Source organism: Cydia splendana, chromosome Z (genome assembly GCF_910591565.1).
Source record: "Cydia splendana chromosome Z, ilCydSple1.2, whole genome shotgun sequence".
NCBI lineage: Eukaryota > Metazoa > Arthropoda > Insecta > Lepidoptera > Tortricidae > Cydia > Cydia splendana.
Window position 1 is genome coordinate 10620181 of NC_085987.1, and position 25646 is coordinate 10645826.

A 25646-nucleotide genomic window follows, 5' to 3' on the forward strand; every position below is an offset into this window, starting at 1 on the left:
TAGATATAGATACTTAGTAGGTTTTTTTTTAATATTCCGAAGCTTGTCCCGCGACTTTAGTAGATACTCATAAATGTTGGGATCTTAATGAAAATTAAAATATTTTTTATTAAAAATAGGTTTTAAAGCAGAATCCGTCTACTATTTTAGTATGGCAACCCTCCATGAAATATACCTACTTCATTCTTGGTTGGCCGAAGCATCATTAGATAGTTTAGAATACCGAACCCACCTAATGCTGTTGCTCCGGTTTAGCCTGGAGCCCTGCGGTTCCCGGTGCATGATGAGCTTATTGTGAGTGAGTGAGCTGCGGTGATGTGAGTTAGGAGAGGAGGTGTGGTTGTGCGCGGCCGAGTGCAGCGACGTGAGCGACTCCATCGACTCGCCCTCCGACAACCGCCCGCTCGCGGAGTAAGTGTTGCTGAAAGGGGAAAGGCGATCAAGGGACATGCTGGTCAGATGTTTTGTTTTTTCAACTTTTTTTTTTCAAAACTGACCGGGACAAGCATGATTAAGACGTTAACATACGTGTTGCGATATATCTAGTTTAAGGTAAAAACAAAACACAAATAGCACACAGGTAGTGGGCGTAGGCGGAATGAAATGGACTAGGAATGTTAATGTATATGACAATGCTATGATACAGCGGTTCTTAACCTTTTTCCATCCACGGACCCCTAGGAAATCAAGCACAAGTTTAAGGACCCCTTAATAATAAAAAAATCAGCAATACATTTCAGACCGGTGAGAATAGGTGAGACTGCGGCGGACCCCCGTACATATACTCGCGGACCCCTGGGTCCGCGGACCACAGGTTAAGAAACACTGCTATGATACATACTGTATAAAGTTTGAGAAGTTTAAAAGCTTAGAATCGGTTGTATCTGTGAATTTATTAGAATTCTATTTCAAAAACAGAATTTTATTAACTAGATAATCATAAATAAAAAACAAACAACCGACCCTTAGAGTTGTAAATTATGTGTGACTATTATTAATACACGAAAACTTCACACCACTCTGTGCCATACAACACTATACATTTATTTTACAAACAAGAATATTCACCTGTGCCTCAGCCAAGGAGCGTAGGGTATTCCATAATCTGACTTCACTTCAGAATAAGTTTGGGTATCAGAAAGACTACCATCACTGATCTTGATCCCACCTCTTGGTGTAATTCTAAAAATTAAAAAAAAAATTGATAAGTCTATATCTACATATAATATATGTTGTGTGGTCAAGGCTGATATCCAAATGGGACTAATATAAAAGTTCCCAGGATCTTAAAGATATGTTCACGCATGTAAACCATCTTGTTTGCTCATAATGATAAGATATGACAAGTGCACAGTAAATATAATATTTACAGCAACTTATAAGCACTTGAGTGAAACTTTACCTGAAAGTATGAGACATTTATTTTTATTTTATAACACTTAGTTTTATTATGACAAAAACAAAACAAAAGTGACCACATTGAATTGACTGCCGCTGACATCAAGAGAATACTTTGCAGTAGACTTAAAGTGGCACTAATACAGACCCGAATTCAGAATTCAAATAGGTATAGTTTCAATTTTTTAAGATTGCTGCAATAGAGAGGTACTCTACCTAGTTGAAACTTTTATATATCTTAGTGATGGGTCAAATCGAAAAAAATTCAAACCGAATAAGTCGACTCCCATTTAAACCCAAATCGGTTTGCAAAACGATTTGGCCAAGTCGATTTAACTTCTATTTTTTAATTATCAGTAGTTCAAACCGGTCCGTAGTCGCTTGGTTTTGAGTTGAAGAAATCGAATTGTAAATTTTACGGTTTGTTCAACCCTTAGAATCCTTAGAATAACACGACAGCAAAAACTTTTGACTTAAAACTTTTGTAATATTTTTTTACTTTCTGTTGCGCGGTAAATCAAAATGTCATTAATTGCTAAATATAAAACGGGAAAGCACTATACGAGCAAGCTGGAAAGAGCGTGCGGTCTCGTGCGATTCCGTGAGTCATTGCCGCGAATTCGTTCAGTTAGCAAATCGACGCGGCGCAAAACTGGCAAACCGATCCAAGTAAACCGCCTAATCGATCTCTTTAAGCCTATGCGAAATTGAACCTTACTACTTGAACCATAAGTTTCATTTTACTTTACCTGTAGATACCAAGTTTCGACTTGACTCAATAATGACGGCAATGTGCATGGCAACATTTTTCTTCGTGGTTTGAAGTCGATTCGTGTACATTTTATGCCTCAATATGTCCAACGAAAGTGACGCAGCAACAAATCGGAAAGGGTGCGCTTAGAGCGGGTGAACGTATCTTAAGTCGATTTACGGAACACTCAAATCGATTTAGTCGACTTCAGACCTAAATCGGTTTGAACCGATTTGTGAAGTCGAATCGTAACATCGCTAATATATCTTAAAAAACCAACTACTTATAGAGTATAGATGTGGCATTCTATGCATAAGCATGCCTGAGCAAAATTAACCTTTAGGTATACCACATTATTGACATGCATTAATGTTTCTTGGTGAGTCAAAACATTTAGGTTGTTAAGTACCTAATAATTTGTATGAAATTATAATTAAAATATTTTTGGTTTCTAATTTCTATGCAGCTAGCTCTTAATGACCATTGTGTCTGTGATCCTTGCATGAGAAATGCATTATTTTCACATAACTCACAAGTGTAGGTACTTTTATCTAATTATTTACTTGTGGCCAATTTGTAACCATTATAAAAAGGTTTGAGTCCTGCCCTGCACTTCAGTTATTAAAATCTATGTACATGTACTAAAGCAAAAAACTGTGGTTATCTCTCTGTCTAACATTAAATAATGTGAATATACTGTCTCAGCAGACATCTAAATTGTTTAATTGTTGATGTTGGCCAAGCAATTGGCTGACCAATTACCACATTGTGTTGATTATAAGATCATCAGCTGTTTAGTTTAATTCATGCTCGAGTCAAGTATCTTTGAGCTTTTACTATTTAAAAATAGGTAAGTGTTTTTACCTGTGATGATGAAAAAGTGCAGCAAAATCATGTGTCCCAGGTTTAGGAAGGGATTGAGAACCAAGTAGTCGCTCCCGTACTGATGCCGATAACTGCGCTGCCGCCGTACCACCGAGTGAATAAGACTTCGGACCAATTCCATTTTCTGTTACAAAAAAATAAATTATGTACAGTCACCTGCAATAATATGTTACTCTTAGAAGGTCGCAATAATATCTGACACGATCTTATTTTGAACAGCCATTAAACACGCTGTTGCGTGTCACATATTTTTGCGGCCTTCGAAAAGTAACATATTATTGGAGGTGACTGTACACGTAATTCACGCGTGTACCATTAGGAATAAAAAAAAACTTTGTCCATTTTCCACATTGGTCTTTCAAATTTTGCAATAACTTACTGTGAATCTGAAGGTCTTGGGTGCAGGTTTGAGTCCCGCCAGATACCTTAACCTTAGTACGGGGAACTGCTGAAACTTGAGCCATTCTACCACCTAGAACAACAAACGATACTAACAATTTAATTGCGTTGCACGATTGCTCACACTTTCATTCATGATTGCAAAAAATTTTGTACTTCGACATTTTCCAAAACCAAATAAGAATTCGATTTCTAAAAACACTCACAACATGTTTTGATTAGAGTTGTTAGTTTTGTGTTCGTTTCGTTTCGTTTGTGCAAATTGCATGATTAGCGATTGGCGCGTAAACGTACGTATTGAATTTGACAAGATGATTTTGTTTTATTCGTCCCTCTCGACAGGCTAAAGCACTAAGCCATACAACCTTTGACAAGATGAGAAAGATGACCAAACTTGTCTTTAAATCTCTAGAGAGGACCTAGTGTTTGGATAAAAAATAATGTCTCATTCTATTGTGTGGTCTTACTTTATTATTTATAGCCACAATAAAATAATTCGTATTTTTCTTTTATAAAAATATCAAAAATACTCAGGCAAATCCACTTTATCACTAGAAAAAGGCGTGAAATTCAAATCTACTACTGACGGAAATGGCTTGCCAAACTATCCTCGATAGGCCCAATGTGCATTACAATGTACCCTCTGTTTCAATCTAAATCGAACCTTTCAAAAACTTCATAAGGTAGTATTTCTTTTGTTTCATTGTTTTCTACAACAAATGAAAGTCACCCTAATCTACTATATAACAAGGTTCAAATTAAAAATAGGGAAACTTAAGGCCCACCATACGGCCTTACGAGGCTATTATTTAGTTCACCAACCCCTCTTATAACAGCGCCCTCTATATTAACAAGATGGCAACAAAAGTTTATAATATTCACCAATAGATGTCGCTCTTAAAGTTTATTAGCTCCATCTAGCAGCGAGTAGAATTGCGCGATAGTTTGTATTTCGAAAGTAATATACTAGATGGCAGCAAAAAATGAATTCATAGTGATAATAATTCTCGAATTGATTTTCATGAGCATGAATTGGCGAGTAGCATTACTTTAGAGTTGGATGACGTTATTATTCTAACCATTAACGTATATATCTATGGACTGGCCTTACGGGCACTAAAAATGGTACTAGTTTAGCGGTGTGACTCACGAATTCCAGCCAATCGTGCAGTCTAACGCAACTAGTTGCGACCAATAGCGCGCGTGATGCGTACTCATCAACCAATCGCACGCGTGATACGAACTCATCAACCAATCGCGTTGTACCGGTGTCACACCGCTGTACTGGCCCCTGTCATGCCTCATTATTATTGTTCGTAAAGCCAGTCCCTAGATACCTGTCAATGATTCTAACGTATGTTTTAAACATATTACCTAGGTATTCTAAAAATACGACCTACCTATACCTATACTTGCCTATACATATACACGGTGTGGCCTGTAACATGAGCAAAGAATTAAAACATAGATTGTACTCCTCAAACGGTGACACTTTTGTTCAACAACTTTTAAACATTGTGAAGTATTTAGACTCCCTATTTTTCATACAAAATAAATATTATCTTCAATGGACGCCATCGCCACGCCATATTATTGTAATTGACGTTGCTTGTCACGCCTTAAAAATAACAAAATTCGCAATACATTGCGTCTTAGAATAAACTTTAAAGTGTAATAAAAATCAAACCACAAGTTATTTTTAAAAGTCGCTGAACAAATGTTGGTCAGTATGAGGAGTACAGCCTACAGTTTAATTTTTTGCTCATGTTACAGGCCACACCCGGTATACTACATATCTGGCTAGGTCACCCATATTATGTTTTATTTATTTTATAGGTATTAGTTTTTTGTAGGTAGTTTTAATTTTAGGTTACTTTTTATTTATTGTAAGTTTGATATTAATTATGTTTATGGTTTTAAATAAAGTTCCCCCTTCTAAAAAATAGACTTCAATGGAACATTTGCGTTTTGAACACACACTAAGTAAAATACGAAATAAGCTGACTGATTGTGAGTGTTTTACCTAATCTACCCTTAGAAATAAATAGTCTATAATGCGCAATCTTCTAACCAAAATATTTGTAGATTTCAGTGAAAGGCCTTTGTCACTGAGTTTACAAATATTTAGCTAGTACTGTTTTGAACGTATTTGCCCAAAAATTCATGTTGCATTTATTCCATTCGCTCAAATAAAATAAAAAGATATGCAATACAATTGCGCAAATACGATCAAGTGCCTACCTTTAAACCTGCCAACAAAAGGTCTAGACTAAACCTTGTGCCAAAGGAACGTGGCCATTTAACTATAAATTTCGCTTTGCTACCTAACCAACATACAATAATGAATAAAAATCGCTATGCCAATATAAATAAACAGTCGCTATAGCAATAAACCTAATGAACTCGAGTTCGATTCTACATTGAACTTTTAATTACCGTGCCCGTGTTGCGGAGGGCTGTTGGACTGAGCAGCCGGTTGCTGCACTCCATTCTGTCGCTTCACGTAACCGAAGTTCTGTGGCACTTTGGCCTTGCTGGAGCAGTTGCTCCCATTGCCTCCGCTCGAAATGCTCGATGGGCGTGAAGAAGAACCACTGGGCGATTGGATCTGAAAAAGAATTCAAGATCTATTAGCGATGAACCAAACATATTTTTTTTAAATACCATCTTAACTTCTCTTAAAAAAATAGTGGTCCCTATATTATTCAATTCAGTCAAGATTGACGAAGTTTTGTATAGAGAGGTTGTAAGTAATTATTTCAAACTTCAGGTATTCCCGTTTTATGTAAAAAACGCCTTTCGCTGGACTCCAGTTACGTAAAGTGCAGTTCAATAGAAATTGCCAACAATGGAAACAAACTAATTTACCCTAATTTCTTCGTAATCTCGCACTTTCTAAGGACAATCATGACATCACCAACCTATTTCATATGCCTAGAAACAACTTGTAAAAATATTAGAGGTTAGGTATAATGTGAAATGCTAACAAAAACTGTCATTTTTAGGGTTCCGTACCCAAAGGGTAAAAACGGGACCCTATTACTAAGACTCCGCTGTCCGCCCGTCCGTCCGTCTGTCACCAGGCTGTATCTCATGAACCGTGATAGCACGGCAGTTGAAATTTTCACAGATGATGTACATATTTCTGTTGCCGCTATAACAACAAATACTAAAAAGTACGGAACCCTCGGTGGGCGAGTCCGACTCGCACTTGTCCGGTTTTTGTTTACACTAGGTAGGTAAGTATTTACCATTTCTATTAAACTCCACTTTAAATCAAAAGTTGTTCAAAGTGTTTATCTGAGGACATGCGTGTTTGGCTTCTGCGTAATGAGATCATAAACATAGCTATTGAGTTGTCTTACCTGAGGCCCGCCACTTCTAGAAGTATGTTGGTTAGAAGAGTTCGCTGCTGCATACTGTAAATAAATATTTACACGAAATGTTAACGTTGTAATGATAATAATTAACAAGTGAAGCATTCATCAACTCGTGTCAAGAAACAAACAATGTGGCTTTCTGCAGTATCTGGGTGTATCAGTGAACGAATAAGTTGAGCATATTGTTTCTTCATAAACTTAAAATATAATTAATAATTAATTAATAAAATATAAGATAATTATATTATACAAAATTTTAAAATAGCAATAATTAGTCAAAATAAAACGGAAGTTAAATATTGTATATTTTTACATAACTGCTGTGATAGCTAAAGAAATAGGTGAGTGAATGCACTCGGAAAAAACGCACTGGGACCCACACAAAGCGTTTACATTGAGCTATAGAATAAGTCTATGACTGAGCCTAGTTAAACGTAGCCGTAGAGCATTGATCTTCAGTTGACGCCGTACGGCACGTCACGTTCTACATTTGCTGTCTTCATACAATGTGGCGCTGTACGCAGCGTACGTCGTCGACCAGAGACCAAGGTCATATTGAAGTCGAGAGAGACCTGTGGATGCGGCGCGATGCCCAGCTGCTGTGCGGCGGTCAGCTTCTCCCTCTTGTGGTGCTGCGGTGAGTGGTGGCCCGCGCGTCGCTCGCCCTTGCGCCCGTGCGAGGGGCTCGGCGGCGCCGGCGCAGGCTGGTTCTGCAAACATCGAAAACATTAGGTTAGGCAGCTAGCAGCTGTGGGACAATTTCTTTGAGAATTGCCAAAAGTGACTAGTAAGAAAGTAACCCACGAAAGTTCACGTGGTTCACATTCTTGCTACCTCTAGCGTAATCTTACACATATATTATATACATATTGCGATCAGTCTATAGAAGAATACAATAAATATACCTACATATTACAACCGCCGTAAGGCCAGTGTCGCAAATAAATGTACAAATAAATATAATGATCCTTTCATTAACAGACATAGGATTCTATGGGGCAGAATTTATTGACAGCTAAGGAGTTCCTATATCGATAAACTCAATTATCGATGTTTCTCTCATGTACTAGTGATCGCTCCAAGTTTTGTTTGTAAAAATAATTTTTATTCAAAGTATTAACATGAAACAAAATAATAACTAAATTTCCGTTTTCTTTATTTTGAAGAGATTTTTGAAACTTCACTTATCGTAATTTTTTTAAATCTCGCGGTCATATTAAATAGGCTTTGTGTAAACTTTAACATCGACCCCGAAATAATACTACAAATAATATACATTTACAAACGAAGTTGGAGGCGGTCACTAGTATTAGGGAAAAGTATCGATAATTGAGTTTATCGATATAGGAACTCCTTAGCTGTCAATAAATTCTGCCCCATAGAATCCTATGTCTGTTCATTAACCATTAGGTAGCTAAAATATTATACACCAACCCCCTTATTATTATTTTATACAATGTTTCGATCAGCTCAGTACAGCAATAAACATGTAAGTACCTAAATAGGTGCACTTACACACCTACCTATCTAATGTACCTATTCATGATATAACTACACTAAGTAGTTCATTCAGACAACAATGAACTACTTAGTGTAGTTATATTGGGCGTTAATTTAATAGTGCACCATTAAATTTCTTCATAGTGTGTTACTCGCATGTTCTAGTCACTAGAGAAAGTATGTGAATTAGTTATATTAGTTATATTTATACTCCATAAGTACATAACTTTTATAACTAGGTATGTAGTTGTTCTAATAGCGCGATTGCCGCTCGGTCTGCTGCCTGCAGTCGGGCTTGCTGCGCATGGGGCTCCATTGTCCGATTCTCTATTGAACATTCCGTACCATTGGCGGCGTCCCGACTCCAGGTGAGTCCGTGTACTTCTTCCAGGTGGTGTCCTGGCGCGGCGCCGGCGGCTGCCGCTCGGTCTGCTGCCCGCAGTCGGCCTTGCTGCGCGTGCGGCCCACAACGCGGTATACCACCCCGCTGCCGCCCTCCATGCCTCTACTGCGCGGCCCGCGTCTGTCGAAACACCACCACCATGATGCGGTATTCGAAAATAATTTAAATTAAATAACGTTACGAGTGCTTACCTACGTCTTAGCGTAAGACCAATCGAAAAACGGACTTGCCTTCGGCCAAATATACACCGCAATTAGGTGGGAACATAAAAACTTGGGAGAAGGGTTCATTTTAAGATTGGTTTAACTCTATGTAGGTAGGTACATTAGCAAAGTTTAGTCGAATGTGAGCAAATTATTTGAGCGTGAGGACAAAGTTTCGTTTTTTTGTTAATATTTATAACCTATATAATGAAATGCTAGTGAACTCCTTTTTTTTTACATTTACGCATCTCAATTTTCCCTAAAAATACTCTACCTACACCTAACCCAGGTACCTAAAAGTGCTAACAAAATCATTTAAGCTAAGAAAAACAAAGTAGAAGCATTCTATTTTTAAGATAAGACTTAATAGTATTTATCATTTTCGAAGAAAAATGTTCAAGTAAAATTCTTTAAAGTAATTTTCTAGATTTTATCGATAAAAAGGAAAAATGCTGGTACCAACAGATACCCAAACACTTAACTTTAACATAAAAAGGGCCCATTGAATTAAAATAGGTATTGTTGGGGGAGAAAACCCCTGACAGTAATAATGAGTCAGCGTAGCGCGTAGGTACCTTAACGTAAGTAGGTATAGTCACATTCAAAAATATGTTTTAATTTAAGGTTTTAACTAACACTCTGAAACCTGGGCAGAAGAGTTTTGTGAGTAGGTATTTTGTTTGTTCCTATACCATACCTTTAGGTATACCTAGGTATCTGATAGCAGCTGTACTAAGTACTAATGTATTCTGTTTATTCGTAATATTAAATGATAAGTACCTATTAAGTAAGCAATCCGTTACTTGAAGCCTAGAATGGCCTAGATACAAAACAAAAAATAAGATATTACCTTACTTCATTTCGTTGGTATTAGGTACTTACTAGGGTTGAGTTTAATTAGCTTCTGGCAGGATCAGTTAAGCTTTTTACTTTTCCCCGTCGAATAGGCATAATCCGTCAGATTTACCGATTAAAAGGTAGTGGAAGATGGGTAGGATTCGTACACCGGGAGGCTTGGTGCAGTGGCCAATGTGGCCATATCTCGTCCAACATGCTGAAGAGGTCATAATTATTTGTATATGAGACTGCCGCTCATATGCATAGGCTACCCTCCAAAAATGATGGTAGAATTAGACCAAGAGAAGTCTGCAACGATTTTGATAGCACGCGCTGTGCAAGTGTTACATATTTATAAGAATTATACGTATTAACTTCATAGAAGGTGAAAATTTGAATGCATCTGTCTTCAATCAGTTATAATGGAATTAGAAAAAATATTTTTGTCTAGTTTGTAAATACATGCTTAATATTGTTATATAAACAACAGTTTTTGAGATTACCTTAATAATTATTCTATTAATTTGATGATTTTGTGTAAGGTTTAATTGGGGTAGTGCCTTCGTTCTTAAATTTTAACTGTACAAAATGCACCCCATGGAACTGAAGAAAAATTAAAATCAAGATAATAATCATTACAAAACCAGGTCAGTAAAGGGGCCCACTGATTAACAGTCCGCCGGACGGTATCGGCCTGTCAGTTAGAACAAAATTTTGACATGTCCGAACAACTGACAGGCCGATACCGTCCGGCGGACTGTTAATCAGTGGGCCCCTTAAGATATGCCTGAGTAAAAGGTGAGTAAAAAAATAATGAATCCCGGGAAGAAACGAATGGTTTACGAGGCCTCCCCACGTGTGGGGTGCATTCGTACAATTCCCATTTTTTGGGAAAATCGTTATAACTAAATAGGCCAAGTTGTTTTGTATCAAATCAGAAATACGCTGTTATTATAGACATATAAGTAAGTTGACGATGAAGTAGCATAAGATTTATTTGAAAATATGTAGCTAAGACAAACAGACCAAAAAGCGTACGAATCGTTCCCACCTTCCCCTACGGCTAACATAATTGGATCCTTTTCAACTCTTCTTTTCTATGCTGCCCGGCAAATCCTTTGCAAATGAATGATGGTCTTATCAGGTAGGTACCTATATTTTTCGTTGGATTACTCTATTTTGATCTGATACTATAGTTTGTCAAAGGACTGTCTCATTTCAAACATAGACAGAATCATACTATCTTTGTCTTACACTAGTACTAGCACCCAAAAGAAAAGGATATGAGTACCTATAGTTTCTTTTGTTCTTATTTACTGACAATTTGGTTTGACCAACTACTTACACTTTCTCAACTTTATTATTCATCATTGCATATAATCAAACAAAATACAAAATACATATTAAGTATGTTTTAAATAATCTACAATTGTTTTTGTTGAATATTATTTCAGTGTAAAAGTAACTCTTGGCGAAACACACAGTATGAATAATGACTCCTTTGAGTTGATAAGGTTGTACAACGTATCTTTGAGGCGGAATTAATGCACTGATAATCCGAACTGCTCTCGTTACAAGCCGTGTGTAATAATATGCGTATGACCTAATTTGAACATACCAAAGATTATAGTTTTAATAAAATGGTTGGAACCCGAGATCACATTGAAATCTTGAGTAGGTAACTTGCAATAACATTACTTTATACATGTGATGTACAATATACCTACGTACATATTCATTCAAATAGCGTGTAGCTGTTCATTTATTTAATCTTTATTGCACAATACATGATAATACCTACTTATACAAATGTAAGTCTTAATATTTTAACTTACATAAAGTATTCATCTTTAATCATATTATGGCTTGAAATGAAAACATTGTCAATAGTGGTCTTTGTTCCTAAGTAAACATAGTACAAATAATTTTAATATTATTTATCAGTTTACTATCACTTCCCAAGTAACAATTTGTGGTACTATAGTGGTCAATAGAACGTTTCCTAAATACCACCTAAGGTCCTATAAAAGACCTAAGAAGGTTGTATAAAGCCGAAATGGCGCATCTTTAGTGCCATTCAGTGATATAGTAGACCTGTAGCAGTGTCAGCCGTGACGTTTTAGGTCTATAAAAGTGATGTAATGCATGACTCTTGTGCTAATTTGTTGTCAGAAACGCCATTATAGTGTTAATTTATACTATAGTAGCATTTGAGATTCCATTATAGTGCTTGTTTTATACTATAGTAGTATTTGAAATTCTATTATAGTGCTTTTTTATACTATTGTAGAATTCATAGTTCCTTTACTACTTGTTGTGTGTTTACTTCACAAAAACGGTACTAAGTAAAATGGTGATAAATAAAGACGTTATATTAATATGCGCCATTTAGATGTCGAATAATTCGGTCTTTAGTGCAAAAAGTATATGGGACGGAAGTTTTACCGTTAGAATAGTATTAGGTTAATGAGGAATTTTAAATGCCCCCTCGATTTATTTATGTTTTTAATAAAATAATTTAATAAAATATTATGATATTCACCATAGTTACTACTATACAGCCAAGAAGTAAATCCGACGCTTTTATAGGCTAACTATAGAACTTAGGACGAAATATTCACCGCCATCATGATTAAAATTAGGGTTCCAAAAGAATTTTGCTGTGACCCAGTTGCACCTACAAACTCTTTAGAAAGATATAGGATTTTTTTTTAATTTAGATGTAGTCATTACTGTTGTTTCCTTTTTCAATGAGATTGGTAAAAAAAATGTGCTAATAATGGATGTCGATAAATATCTAAACCGTCACGATTTTATGCTTGTATTAAATCATTGATGATAAATCTCACCTACAACCACTAATATCACTGGGGTCTTTTTTATCAATTCATTAAAATATAAAAATATTTTGTACGGAACCACATTATGTGGCTTAGGCCTGAACTTATATAAGCAAGATATAAGTAGCCATTACAGATCAAATTGATCATTTACAAGTAGTCGTTTTCTACCTTTATGTATCTAACTCGGTTTATAAAAGACATAAAAACTCAGCTATAACGCTGTTGTCTTTTAAAAGAAAAAACAAAACCACTATACAACAGTTTTGTGATATAAAAGAGTCATTGTGACGTTTACAGCGATGAGATATAATAGGGATTTAAAAACTACTAAAGCGCTTTTTAACGCTATAAATATGTCCCAAAAACGCTACTATAGAGCAAAACAGTTCTATAATAGTGTTCATATGACTACTAAAGTATTATGTACTATAGCAGTGATCTCTAAAGCCACTATATCCTATAATCGTTGTATAGTTGGGTTTTTGTCACTGTTTAAACACAAAACTATAGCGGCTTGCAGGGAACCTTAATAGCGCAAACTACTAAAGTATTATGTACTATAGCAGTGATCTCTAAAGCCACTATATCCTAAAATCGTTGTATAGTTGGGTTTTTCTCACTGTTAAAACACAAAACTATAGCGGCTTGCAGGGAACCTTAATAGCGCAAACTACTAAAGTATTATGTACTATAGCAGTCATCTCTAAAGCCACTATATCCTAAAATCGTTGTATAGTTGGGTTTTTGTCACTATTAAAACACAAAACTATAGCGGCTTGGCAGGGAACCTTAATAGCGCAAATTAGTTGCATAAAAGTGATTCCAAATACTATTATACAGTAATATTGCTCTATAGTGATTATATTTGAACCTGTTATAGTACACGCCTGTAACGGCTCTATAAAATGATGATGTAAACCTTTACATCAATTGCTTATAGAATATATTAGCTGTATAAGCCTATAGAGCAAAAAGGTGTTGCCAAGCGCTTTTATACGACAGGTGGTCATCTCTGAAACCTTAATACGACGTCTATACAAGCTTTTAGCGATAAAAACTAAAATTATAGGACTAAAATGTTACTTGGGTTATTACTTACAAACGAATAACGCGTGCTTTAAGAGCACGCATCAATCAAACGTGCTCTCGATTGAGATCAATAGTCTCTCTATACCCGTACGATTGAAGCTTATTTCTTATCTCGAATGTGATATTTCTGCTAAGCATACAAACAAGTTAAACGCTAAAAAAGTATGTTCAGTAGCCGTCAGATATATCATATATGAAGTGAATAAGGTGCTAGTGTAATAGTACATTGTTGAAGAGGCTATAAACTGAACAATATGTGGAAGAGTTAGTTTGAGAATACGAGTTCACCTACCTATATTGCACTTTCGGCCGAGTCATTAAAAAGTGCTTTTCACGACTACTGTAGGGAAATTTATATATACGTATATATACAGGGTGTCCCTAGCCATTGGACAAAGCCGAAATGTACATTGCATTAGGGTATTTAGAACCAGTATACAAAGTATCATAGCAATCGGTGTAGCGGTTACGAAGAATTTAACAAATTACGATTTTATTACTTTGGAGCAACCTGTATGTGTTAGTAGCTCCTGAGGTAATAAATAGTATGAAACCTTCTTCGACCGTTTTGATTATCTTTTTTATTTATGACATTAATAAGATTCTGACTTTTGACAAATGTCATCATTGCCGCACATTTTCAAACAACTACTATTGTCAAAAGCACTGCCAATGATTAATACAGCATGTTTCTTTTTGCTGTCGATTATTGGAAATAACTTTTGTTTGATAATTTTTTTTTCTTTTGTTCTAATTAAAAAAATATTACCGTTAGAGCATTTCTGAGAAGTAATCCTACGTGGGATGTCAGGGTTTGTCCAATAAGTAAGGTCATTCTGTATATTCTATTTTATAGTGCCTAAAACCTAGCCTTTTTAAATATTTTTACTCTAACTTATATTTTGGGTAATTGTTTTTCGTCGGAGTCTCACAGTTTTAACTTTAACCTTATGTTTAGGTACTGGTGATATCATACAGATCAGTATTGTAGATGTTACACGATATTGTATATTTATACGTAATAAGAAAATAAATTAATTAATATGTCTTGTAGACGAAATAGCCAATGTAAAATGATTGTTATATTATGAATAAAAATTCTGTTCATTACATTACATTACCTACACTTTTAGACCATTTGTAAATTGAAATTATACCAAAAGTGCATATATATTACGAGACGTACCCCTTTCACGACGATTAAAAGGTTTTCTGTGGCCGACTTTACCGTCTTACAATCCAATACCAAGCAGAAAACGTAGCCCTTGCCAAGGAAATGAAGCCAAGCGGAGCGCATACAGTCAGTGTTCTGGGCAGGTTAAGTAAACTGCTTGGGATTACGTACAAACACCGCTCGACAAGCTCTCATCAGATACCGGCCGCAGTGGCCTGTATAAGGGTAGCAATGTATAGACCAAAAAGGGAATATTACTTTGACACGACTTATGATTTGAGTTTCCACATTTTCGCGTAAGAAAATGTCAATTCTTAGCCAGCAGGATGTTGCATTAATCTACATCGGCAACCCACAAGTCTTTGTCGGTGCCGTTTTGTCATCACAACATTGACATTTTAATGAAAACTGCGCGCCCGAAGCCACGCACTAATGATGACGGATCCCCTGAAAGCGCCAACTCATACCGCGCTGCTCATTATCTATGAACTGAGCAGCTTTCTCATTATTCCTCACTTCCTACTCCCTATTATTTACTAGGCATGAATGCCTTGATTTTTTTCTGAGAACTTCCAGAATGCAGCTACGTAGAGGTGCAAAGGTAAACTTTATTTTATTAGATATTGTTCGTCAGTTATATTGACCAATATTTGGAAAAATGAAGACCGGAAGGACAATTTAAGAAGCATTATAAATAATAAAAGTTGGACACCGTATGAAATATAACCCAGAGCTGTCTGAAGTCTAGGTACACAATCGGTCGGTGTAATCGAGACTGTAACAAACTTTCCGACGCCCTAACTTGGAAACAAGTTATCGGCGGAACAGATCAGAGACTTGGACATTTCAGACAAGGAAACCTATTCGGCGAATATGTAGGTTAAACTTAATTTAATAAAGGTTTCATAACACGACGACACAGAAAATGTGATGAGAGATCTCGTAAAGAAAATCTTGTAATATTTAAGAATGGCTTCACGCTCTTTATAACTCGAATCTATTGAGGGTAAAACCGATCAAAAATGTACGCGTTGCACGTAACAAACTAAAAAAGGAAGCATAATTAAGAGCAACGCGTAGGTATCTATAAAATATGTAATTTATCCACATTCATGCAATTTTAAATAAAACCCCTGTCTAGTAGGACAAGCTATCACAATGGCTGCCTGTTCATGTGGCAAATTTCCTTAGCCTTCCTTTGATATGTTTTCCACAACAATAATGCTATTAGCTATTGTTAGCACTAACACCTATCAAAGCATTCTTAGCTCAGTGTGTCGGCCGGCGTATGGTACAAGTAAGTAAGTTTCATCATCACTCTTTTAATTATTATTCGTTTACATTGTTTATTTTTAAGAGTCTCTTTTAAGGCACCTTCGGCAATCTTAAATTTTTGTTGAGTAGGTATGTACTGGTTTTACTCTCTTTACGCCTACCCTTAATTGCACACGATTACCCATTAAAAGTAATTACACTTGGGAATAGTCGCGAACCGGGATATTCTGAGAAACCTTATTACATACACTTATGCGAATTCATAAAGCACTCTAAAAACACGTGCGCATCTATGCATACAATACATACACGTACGAATACGAGCCAAATTGATAAGGCAAAACAAAACTTATGTACCATTTAACTTGATACGCCATATCGTCGAGAGCGATTGAAACTAATCGAATGAGCAGTATGCGGGCGGACACTCGATGCCAAAACAATCGAATTCATGATTCACAACAAACAGTGAAAGGCCACTACCTATAGCGGACTGGCATCGATTGTATGCTCTTTCTCGAAATACCCGCCCTACGCCGGGGTTGTAGTATGTATGTATAGGCACACGATCGTTTACCCCTAACGCTGGGAGCAATGCCATGCGTTTGCGGGTAAGTCATGTCCGGGCTTTGGGAGCAATTCACAATCACTGCATAGTCGTGTCACCGGTATCAATGTAACGTAATGTAAAGTTATAATGATTATGTAAGATGATTAATACATCTTCATTAGTACAATAATATTACGTAATCTTTCCCACATAGCCTCTTTGTTCATTCTCGTATTAGAAGACAAGTGTAATTATCTAATTACTGCTAAAACAACTGCACGTGTGATAACATTGAATACCTCAATTTGGATCATCGACGCTCACACATTCATTCGATGGATATATTATAAGGCTTATCAGGTTCACACTCCAAGTAAATATCACTATGTTTGCATCCATTACCTTTGCCATTACGTTATTTCAACAGTACACAGTCAGCAATACTATTCGCGTAGCACCTTTGCATACAAACTTGCAGGAGCGGCCATTTTTCTCTTCAGCTGACTGTACTTTAGATAATTATTTTAAAATATGATTTACGTTTATATAACATTTCAACCTATGTAAGAGTTTAGGTATTCATTAATCGAGTCGGACAGTAACAAATTTGATTCGAGTTAACTACTATCGTTTACGATAAATGTGGCCCCGATGCAGTTGGTCGGTTAGCTTCGAACTAACTAGGGGACACACATTTAATGTGAATTTAAAATTTTACCAATTCATTATTGGTCGCGATAAGTATGCACGATATGTCCACTGCTGGTTCAAGGCTTCCCCTTTATTTACTGTTAAAATGTGAGTGATAAATTTAAGTAGAAATAAAATAACAAGGTGGTGCTAATTTAAATTTAAAGAGCATGTGAATATCAACGCCCTGCCTCGGGGAAGTAAAGCGAGGTGCAAAAGTGCATATCCACTTGAATTATGAAATATATGATTACTACTAAGTACCTAGACAAAGAAAGTTAAAAAAACCGGACAAATGCGAGTCGGACTCGCCCACCTAGGATTCCGTACTTTTTAGTATTTCTTGTTATAGCGGCAACAGAAATACATCATCTGTGAAAATTTCAACTGTCTAGCTATCACGGTTCGTGAGATACAGCCTGGTGACAGACGGATGGACTACGGACAGCGGAGTCTTAGTAATAGGGTCCCATTTTACCCTTTGGGTACGGAACCCTAAAAATGATCGTTAAGATTTGTTTGTAAAAATAGTAGGTATCTAAATATTAAGCAAGTACCTATAATACGTAGGTAGTATGCGGAAGGCAATAATAGTTGAAGGAACTTTTTAAACTACTAGAGACTCGGATTATATTATTGTTACTTTAGTACGTAAAATAGTGAACGGAACCCAAATATACACAATACACATCGAACAATAAAAAAAAATCCTTTAATGAAATATTACTTACTGGAAACTAAGTAAAATATATAGCCGTAATATATACACGAATTTAAATGAAATTGAGAATCATAGTCAGATCAGGGGAGGGTGGCGCGTTTCATAGCCATGCAGGTGCCACTGCCGGCATGTTCCAAGCATATACGGGTAGTGCCACCAATGTACTGTTTATTTTTTTCTCGCGTATGTTACACATGTATATTTACCTCTAATTGTCTCCGATTTCATCACATACTACTACTGAATAGGAATATGCTGTTTATTTGCGGGCTTCAACTTATTTAAACTCTTTATCTACCTACTTATATTTTTCTGATACTTATACATAGGTACTTAAAACCTGTGATTTCAACATGAACACTTAATATTTCATAGTACCTATACGTAATAAAAAGAAACAACTTGGCACTAGCAACAGTCAAGTAAATAGAGCTGATCTATTGAATTAATGTTAACTAGGTATAACACATATTGTACCGAGTGTTGGCCACATGTCACAAAGCGCAATACATTGACATCGCTCGCGGCCAGATGTCAGCAAGGCATCTGCCTCGTGGCAAATACTTTAATTTCGAGTACGGACTAACAATGAGATAAAAGTTCACACGGATCGCTCTCTGAAACTCATGAATACATATCCCGATTTCAGCCAATAGATGTCTTCTCGGTAGACAACTTTAAACGATCAAAAGCATTAATTTAAGTACCTATGTATCAAAAGTTGATAGAAAAGATACAATTTATTCAGTGCTAAAATATCAATCATGTCTTACCGATATCATTGTTTCTTCAGCTGTAGTCACGTAGAAACTGACTTAAGTTCTTTTTAAAATAGCACATATGTTCTAATACCTAATAAGCACCGTAAGCTTACAACATCTACCGCGAAAAGCAAAGACACGTAGCAAGGCAACACTGATCCTTAGACAAGTTATGCAAAATTATTATCATATGACGTATCAAAAACCGAGCAAAGTATTGTTACAAGTTACGTTTGTTCACCCCCGGTTCAGGCTAAGAAGGCACAACGCGTATGGTCCACTACATCGAATAAGATACACTTAGCAACTATCTACCACCAAAAGTCAAAGGATTATTTATCGTAGTGTAAAATATTTGCGAGTGTCTGTCCTTCCCGGTTCCGGGCCTTTGTTAAGTACGGTCCAGAGATAGGCGCCAGCTGTGATCAGGGTTCGGCGCGCGTACGTCTGGCGTTGGGCGATCGATGCGGCCAACAGATTTACATTTTCCGCGGAGGAAATCGGAAAAGTTTGTCACGTGCGTGTGTGAACGCGGGCGGCGAGTACGGCGCGCCCGCTCGCCGAGAGAGCGCGGCGCCGAGTGCCGCCCGCCCTGCCGCCGCCGGATCCGAAGCCCGCCGCGCCGGCAACCGGCGAACCGCGCTGCTACGACGCTGTTCCCGGCACACTCTTAACCATACCACACGGTTCAAACTAATCCAACAACCATAACTAATTGACATTTCCAATCTCGTGGAAATATCACAATATCCGCAACCGCAACACAGGATTAAGTACCTATCTGAACTGATCAACGCCATGCACGTGTTGTTCATCCAGTAAGTTTACAATAGACACACAAATTACATAGCACTTGTGAGCCTCAAAATTATATTAGACCAGAACGAATTGATCTTTTTTTTTTTAAAGAAAGTGGGAAAAATTATAGCAATCCAAATATTCGTGGAAAAGCGGAGGGAATAATCCGTCGTAGCATCCAAAGAGCAATTTTATGCTGAGGATCATTAAGGTCCCGAATGGTGCGGTACTGTTGGGGGTGGTTAGTGTCGTGGCTGTCGTAAATAGAGGCGCGCGGGGCAGGGACGACGTGAGACGTAGGAGTATCGATTTTGGCTACCCCGCCCTCACCCCAGTACTGCGACAGTGTGGGTGAGTCCTCGCTCCGTGCAGCCAGCCACGAACGTTGCGCGAGAATACCTAACCAGACTGCCATGCTTTGTTCGTTTCAATTTCGATTACTAACAAACTTAGCGAAATGAGCCGAAGCACTCGGCTATCTCTTAACGTATAGGATGTTACATTACACATTACAGTCACGAGTGCGTCCGACCCGTAGCATAAACGCGGTAAACTGCTTGCTTGGAGGTGTGCGTAATGCGGACCCTCTCCAGATCGATGCTAACCCTCGTCTTATAAGATAATGCCAAGTATTTAATTGATATACATGATAATATATATCTGTCGCAGTCGGATCGTATAATCCGCCGTATTACATTACGGCTAGCCGTTTTCAAAAACAGGGGCGTTTTGAAATGCGGCGGTTTAACGATTAGCCGGATTGAATGCGGCTGAATGAGAATCCGCCGGAATGTAATCGGCGCCATACGTTCTTCAACACGGCTAGCCGTAATGTAATACAGCGAGTCATTAGCCGCCGCTTTGACAGTTTTTAGTTCCCATTTTTAACACCCGTGGCGCTGCCTGACAAACGCTGGGGTGTCCATCAAATCTGGAGTTCGTCGGACTGTTTCTTTTCAAAAAACATTTCTATCGCAACTTAACTAGACGGAGCCCCGCTTCGCGGGGCTCCTATTTCTGAGCGGTTTGCCCTTCGGGCATCTGAAGCTACCTAACGAACCTAACCTACCTACCTATTGATTTAGTGAGACGTCCGTGAAAACATTACACTTTGGGGAAAAAAGCGTAGGTAGGTAAGTAGGTTAGGTTCGTTAGGTAGCTTCAGATGCCCGAAGGGCAAACCGCCCAGAAATAGGAGCCCCGCTTGCGGGGCTCCGTCTATTTAAGTTGCGAAGGAAATGTTTTGGAAAATAAACACATGTAGTGCGGTGGGACCATGGTAAAAATAAATTAAATTGCAAACATTGTCAAACTCCGGTTACGTAGGCGACCGAAAGAACTGGTCACTCTACAATCTAAAATAGTAGTACGATGCGGCTAAACGTTGGCCGCCTTATTGAAGAACGTATCGCAATGACAATCCGGCTAATCGTCGAACCGCCGCATTTCAAAACGCCCCTGTTTTTGATAACGGCTAGCCGTAATGTAATACGGCGGATTATACGATCTGACTACGACATATCCACAAAATGTTGGATCTTTATGTCTAAATATTTAAAGGATTACGTACAAGCACGATAATAGAAAGTATTAATTAAAGAACACATCATCAGTGTTTCAGTTAAAGAAACGTATCGTTATCCTACTTTGCTAGAGGGAAATAAGTACAAGATTTTGCGTTGTTTTACTTGTATGGCTTTTTTTGCATCTTGTTAAATCAAGTTTTCAAAATCGGGAGCTACTAGTTAAACTGAGAATAGATCGATACACATATTACATTATGTAACGTTTGATAGTGACGATAGGCGGGCCGACCACTTGTGGAGCGAGACGCTTCCCCGACGCTATTGGAAAATGGATTTGCTCACATTCACGTTCATGTTACATGAATCAGACTCGGCAGGCTAGCATAGCTAAAGAATTCGCGATATGCATCAAATAGAAAGTTAATATACAATTGCAATTAGCGATAAGGTCAGTTATAGCTCTATGTTGGGTCACCTGGGAATCGTGAACTTATCTACAATTAATTTGGCATAGATGGATTAATTGTACCTTGGGGTTACGACCGCGGCAAATACTAAATGTAATAAAGTTGAAGTCTGTCGAGCTGGCGTCTCTGTAAGTCCGTACCGTAATAAACGCAATCCCACTGAGACAATGAATGTATGCCCGTGAAGGCTTTGTGTCAATTTTATCACGGCGGTGTTACAATAAAAGGACTCACGCAATCAGAGCGACATCATCATAATTTTTTTTTGAGACGTACCTTTCATCTAGTTGCTGGAGTTGCGACGGCTGCTGGTAGTTAACACGTCGTCCGTAGAGTGAAGCTCCTCCTTCAGACATGTATCCGTCCATAATATCGTTATTTCTTCCTCGATCCATGTCGTTAATGTTTATTCTTCTTAAACAGTCACCATCCGATAAATATCCTGATGCAATTTCCATATCACAATAATCAGGATTCGAGAAACCGGGGCCGTAATTAATTCGATCCCGCAATGCTATATTTTCTCGACCAAAATTAGCTTTAACGGTGTTAGCGTGATGCGGATACGTCGGCGTGTTTTTCTGTGACATACCTGATGTCCTCATAGGAAGGGTAAGGTGACTATTGTAGCCTCTAAGCAGTGGTCTCATAGGCATTACGTTCATCAACGGATTGTCGTCTTCGCCAAGCGAGTTGTCACGACAGTGGGACGGCGTGCTAGACCTGCTTTCCCCCTCCAGCTTTTTACTTATGTCTGACAATGTAGTATTGTGATCAAATGCTGGTTTTAGACCAGAGTTTTCAAGTAATCGTCTTTGCGCTGCCTGTTTTTCAGATATTTCTGCCTCATTAATAACATCATTGATATACGTTGTATTCATATCTATTCTCTTGCTAGCTGAATGACCATTAGAGGTTGTTTTCGACATTTCAGAGCCGGATTCACTGGAAGGTCTGTATATGACACTACTGTCACTTGAGTTTGAATGCTGTCCAGTAGTACTATGCGTAGAATTTGAATGCAAACTTTCCGACATCTGTGAAGTGGCATTTTGGGTGGCATTATTAATCACAGGCATTGGAGATACAGCAAGCGTTTGTTTTTGTGAAACGTCTTTACTTAAATTCGATTGTTCTCTACTAAATGGAAGTGCACTTACATTGGTTGTAGAATTTAAACTAGAATTGCTCTGTATTGGACTTAATTGACTATTTGTACCTTTGTGTATAATATGTCGTTCATCCTTTGATATTTTAAACGTTCCCTTTACAGCTGCTGTCGGCTTAGGAATACCAGTGTTATTTTGTAACGATACATTTTGTCCTGTCGGTGGTGAAGGAGGATTGTTAGCCTGATTGTTTGTGTTTGCACTTTCGGTTTTATTTTCACTTCTTTGTTCACTCAGTTTAATCTGACTTCCTGACAATTTACCCATCTTTGTGTCTACCTTTCCTTTTGAATTCCTGGGATGATCATCAATCTGATTTAGTTTAGTATTACTTATCGATTTAGGTGCAGCAAGCTTGGATTCTTTGTCTCTTACAGTAAGCTTCGGGCTATTTCGTGATTTATCATTATTATTTGATTTAACATTCGATTTACTAAAGTTGGTGGACGAATCCTTAAGATTTTTAGAGCTAATTAACTTAGATTTTACATTTTTACCAGATTTGTCTTTTGATAAGGTATCGCTTTGTTGTCTTATACTTTTAGGTCCTAACAAATTCGAGGTTTTGATATGTGCGTTAGTGGTATTGGATGATTCGTTTAAACTTAAGCTAGAGTCCGATCGTTCACTTTTCGCAGAAGAGAAACCGCTGGAAGAACTAGTTCGCTTGGACACTGCCGTGCTTTTACTGTGTTGTTTGTCATTGTTTGGCTTATCTTTATTGAAAAGTTTCAATTTGTCCAGCATAGACTGCTTTGTAGGCGTCCCATTTTGATTAATCGCTTTTTGGGAATGTGGTTGAGGTTGCGTGAATGAACTAGCCGGGATCTTGCTGCCAGGGGCCAAAAGCGAGGAATTTGGTCGTGACCTGTAAACAAATAAGTAACAATATTGGAAGCATAGGAAAATTATGTTCTTTCTAAAATACTTAATACACTATTGGAGTAATTTATAACTTACCCAGACGACGACGCAGGTGCTCGTGGTATGAAGCTGACAGCCCCCTGTCCCAGAGGGCTAGTAGAGCGACTGGAGCTCGCTGACAGAGCACTTTTTCCACCTGAAGAAATACACCATATTGCAGTTTATTGTATTTATAACACATTCACAACCTCGTTGATCGGCTTTACCGAACTAATACCAAATATTCGATATAAAAATATCTTTCAGCGCAAGTTTATCATACTAACTGTGTAAATATTTTATGTAAACACTCGCGAGATAAGTCGAGAGATTTCGTTTATCATAATAATACGGGTGGTCTGCGCTGCGCCCGCGACGCACTGAACTGTTTTGGATCAAATGTTTTGTCGTCACTCATCAACTTTGTCTAATTCATCAAGAGCCTTGTAACCCCTGTGTGTATATATATTGAAAGGGAAACAATAAACATACTAGGGGTCTTTCTACTTTGGCTTTCGCCTATCGATCGTGGCATACAAAATAATAATTTCGTGACGTCATTTGGTACTTGACAATGATATGCGTGCGCGTGTAACAACCCTAAAGTAGGGACATTATAATGAGCCAATGGTGGCCATAAACATGGTGTGTTATGGGTTTCTAGTGTTGCTAAGTATGTCACAGGGTAGCGTGACCACTACTTTTAACTACAAATTTGAATATTTAGGTATGGGTGACCCTATTGAGGAGATGAGGTAAAACACAGTTCACTTTATAACATTATAACACCGATATATTCTGACTCAAAATATATATCTCAGAAGGTTACGAAATAGATTTACACAAGGACAGGACTAGAACCAGGCACATTTTACACTAAATCTATACGAATTTATATCATGATCGTCAAGTACTAAGATGTGTAATTGAAAATAATGGGTAAGATGCAAAATTAAATTAAATAAGCCGGTTGACATGATTACTTTTTTCCTCCAATATTATTTAAGCAAACTTTACAATTCTTTTTTTGTATTAATGTTTAGTAATGCAGAATAATAAAAATATAAGTTCGATTGAATCATATAAAGTTGTGTTGGGTCATTGTCTGCTATTTTATTGCACAAAACTGTATGCATACTTTGACATCGCAGTTAATTTCGCAATAAAATAGCTACTACCCTCCTCCTTACTCTCCCCTACGTATTTATTAACTAGCTGTTGCCCGCGACTTCGTCCGCGTGGAATCTCATCTTCAACATTTTACATCTTTAGTACCTATAATTTTCATATCCAAGCAATGTTGAAATTACTTTTCTTTTTATGCAAGTTGTATGAAGTTTTCATATAAATTTTCAACCCCCTTTTAACCCTTTTAAGGAATGAATTTTTAAAGACGCTGAAATTACTTTTCTTGTATTCTAATAATATGCCCTTATACAAAGATTCAAGTTCCGCACCCACAAAATATTTGATCTCCATACAAACTTTCAACCCCTCTCTCACTAAATTAGATTCATGTTTTTTAATTTAATACCTTTTTGCAAAGTTTCAAGTTCCTAGCTTATAATTAAATGTGCACTCCAAGACGAACTTTCAACCCATTTTTTAACCCACTTAGGGGTTTAATTTCCAAAAACAATGCGATAACTTTTTTTGTAATCGGCTAAGAATCGGCCTTTCTAAGAAGTTTCAAAGCATATGTAATGGATTCAAACTTTCAACCCCTTTTTAACCCTGTTAGGGGATGAATTTTAAAAAATCGCTGAAATTACTTTTCCTGTCTTCTAATAATATCCCCAAATACAAAGATTCAAGTCCCGCGTATGAAAAAATGATTGATATCTATACAAACTTTCAACCCCTTTTTCACCACCTTAGGGGATGAATTTTCAAAAACGCTGAAATTAGTTTTCTTATATTTTAA

The 25646-nt window shown here is 37.3% G+C and overlaps 1 protein-coding gene across 1 annotated transcript in view; it reads right to left on the reverse strand.

Annotated features, from left to right (window-relative positions):
- LOC134804236 (protein sickie) overlaps positions 1-25646 on the reverse strand; it is a 265539-nt gene that overhangs the window by 65026 nt on the left and 174867 nt on the right. The window contains exons 5-14 of the mRNA XM_063777209.1: positions 23780-23879; positions 21927-23687; positions 8659-8836; positions 7386-7523; positions 6799-6852; positions 5870-6041; positions 3414-3506; positions 3014-3158; positions 1069-1182; positions 233-421 (exon numbers count right to left, since the gene is read on the reverse strand). Of these exons, the coding sequence (XP_063633279.1) occupies positions 233-421; positions 1069-1182; positions 3014-3158; positions 3414-3506; positions 5870-6041; positions 6799-6852; positions 7386-7523; positions 8659-8836; positions 21927-23687; positions 23780-23879 (2944 nt within the window). The remainder of the gene's footprint in view (positions 1-232; positions 422-1068; positions 1183-3013; positions 3159-3413; positions 3507-5869; positions 6042-6798; positions 6853-7385; positions 7524-8658; positions 8837-21926; positions 23688-23779; positions 23880-25646) is intronic.